Source organism: Elephantulus edwardii, unplaced genomic scaffold (assembly GCF_000299155.1).
Source record: "Elephantulus edwardii isolate Elephantulus edwardi_28Jun2011 unplaced genomic scaffold, EleEdw1.0 scaffold00353, whole genome shotgun sequence".
Classification (NCBI taxonomy): domain Eukaryota; kingdom Metazoa; phylum Chordata; class Mammalia; order Macroscelidea; family Macroscelididae; genus Elephantulus; species Elephantulus edwardii.
Window position 1 is genome coordinate 410,810 of NW_006400103.1, and position 2,654 is coordinate 413,463.

The 2,654-nt window shown below is 41.4% G+C and overlaps 1 protein-coding gene across 1 annotated transcript in view; it reads right to left on the reverse strand.

Moving 5' to 3' along the window:
• Positions 1-2,654, reverse strand: part of UBQLN1 (ubiquilin 1) — a 56,019-nt gene that overhangs the window by 14,800 nt on the left and 38,565 nt on the right. Inside the window, exons 4-5 of the mRNA XM_006901962.1 lie at positions 714-976; positions 3-95 (exon numbers count right to left, since the gene is read on the reverse strand). Of these exons, the coding sequence (XP_006902024.1) occupies positions 3-95; positions 714-976 (356 nt within the window). The remainder of the gene's footprint in view (positions 1-2; positions 96-713; positions 977-2,654) is intronic.

The window sequence follows — 2,654 nt, forward strand, 5'->3', positions numbered from 1 at the left end:
TATCCCCCGGGGATGCTTTCTAGATTGCTCAAAGCTCGATCCTGGTTTCGCATCATTTCCTGCATCATTGCTGGATTCCTGGCAAGTTCCAGCGTCTATGAAGAATTCAGTAAAAAAGGCACTGAAATACGCATGAATTATCTTTAGCTATTAACTGCCATAGCTAACTTTGTAAGTTTTCTAATCCCATGTGCTCCCAAAGTCTTAAATATTTAAATCAGAAACTAAATGATTCCCAATAGATTTCATGTTAAAAAGCCTGCTAATAGTAAAATGGGGGCACTGATGGCCTAGTGGCAAGAAGCTGTGCTGCAATCCCAAAGGCACACTCTGTAGGTGAAGGATGCGGCAATCTCCTCCTATACAATTAACTGCCTTTGAAAACCCACCGGGAGCATCAGCTGTGGGTTAGTAACAACTCGAATGTACAAAACAACAATACTAAAATCGTATCAAGTAACATGGGGCATACTGAGTGGATATTCATATTTGTTAAAGCAGAAAATCAAACTGACTACAAAAATACTGAAACGCAGAAAATTCAGAAATTCTAATAATAATAATGTAAAACAGCTTTTTGTACATTCCTAAATAAAAATCAGAACTTCCTTTCTTTAGCCTCTCCACAGAGCCTGTTTGTAAACCATAGGGAATGAAATAAGAAGTTACTGTTATTTATTTGCAAAGTGAATCAAAAAGAACTTTCTACATACTTGTCTCATTATATCTGGATTATTCAGCATGTGACTAATTTCTGGATTTCTCTGTATCAACTGCTGCATTTGTGGATTGGCCATAATTAACTGCCTCATCAAGTCAGGATCTGACAACATGCTCTGGACAAAGGAATTTTCCATAATTTGGACCATCATTTCAGGGTTTGACATAAGTTGCCGTTGCATCTGGCTTTGTAGTTCAGAGAAGTTGGATGTATTCAAACCCAAGCTGCTCAGACCTGCAAGCCCACCAAGGCCACCTAAAAAGGGAAAAGACATGTAAGAGAGAGTGAGAAGTTATATTAACATGACTAAACTGTGAAGATATAAATACATTAACTGACTGCATTACATAACTGAATGCAATATAGAACCATGGGAAACAATACAAACATAAGAAAATGGAAGAAAAGAAACCCAAAACAAAGAAAAAGTGCATTAACTAGGTAAAAGAATACTGGGGTTAAAGAACACTTTAGAGGAACCCTCTGTTAAGGAAGCAGTGTAGGAATCCAAGGCATGGCTGAGCCCAGGTTCAGGCGGACTGTCCAATCCAAGTAAGTATTACTCATCTGGGTAACTGGCTCAAGGCTACAAGTTGGCTGAGGCAGTAGATTCCAAGCCAGTATTAGGAATTTAACATCAGAGACATTCTCTCTACCAACTAGTCCTCTCTTGCCTCTTTTCCCCTTTCTGAAGGTAAAGGAATCAGCCAATCAGTTGTTCTCAAGTCAATCTGAATTCACAGCGCCCCTTGTGTGTCTATGCCAAACTACTGTATTCCATTGGATTTTTACAAACTGACTTTAAAATGAGGCAAGTCGTTTTGGCAGATGCAGAAGGAGATCTTTAACCATGAGGCCTCCTGCCAAGCCTCAGCCCTTCTAGCTATGTGGAGGATAATCACACAATCACTTGACATTGCTGATAATTTAACAAATAACAAAATTCTATTTGAAGGATTAATTATCTGTAGATTCAATTATGTAGAGATTAAAGTTATTATTTGATTTTTATTAAACTCTTAATATTTTATTCTTGTTATACTTTGAGAGGGAGCTATGTAGAACCTGTATGTACACCACAGGCAGTCATTAGAATACATCTAGTCTGTAGCACAGTGCTGAGTGATACTCTCCATATGCATATGAGGAAGATTTGTTAATGAAACTAGTGTCCAGTGGGCAGACCGCGCGGCCTGAGGTGTGAGCCTCTGAGCACTGGGGTGGGGGGGCGGAGGCGGCAGCTCCTGCGATCCGAAGGGACTTGAGATTTCTCACCGGCAGCGCGCCATGAGGGCCCTGTGGGTGCTGGGCCTCTGCTGCGTCCTGCTGACCTTCGGGTCGGTCCGAGCAGATGATGAAGTCGACGTGGATGGTACAGTAGAAGACGATCTGGGTTAAAGCAGAGAAGGCTCTAGGACAGATGATGAAGTCGTTCAAAGAGAGGAAGAAGCTATCCAGTTAGATGGATTAAATGCATCCCAAATTTGAGAACCTCGAGAGAAGCCTGAAAGGTTTGCTTTCCAAGCTGAAGTTAACAGAATGATGAAACTTATCAGCAATTCACAGTACAAAAATAAAGAGATTTTCTTGAGAGAACTGATTTCGAATGCTTCTGATGCTTTGGATAAGGCTAATATCTTTAACTTATGAAAATGCTCTTTCTGGAAATGAGGAACTAACGGTCAAAATTAAGTGTGACGAGAAGAACCTGCTACGCGTCACAGATACTGGTGTAGGGATGACCAGAGAAGAGTTGGTTAAAAACCTCGGTTGTTGTTGTTATGTGCCGTCGAGTCGTTTCCGACTCATAGCGACCCTATGCACAACAGCCCTAAACCCAGCTCTATCCTGCGCCAACCGCACCGCCTCTGACACACCCATCCCGATTACCCCAGTCACCGAATCAATCCATCTCATAGAGGGTCTTCCCCTC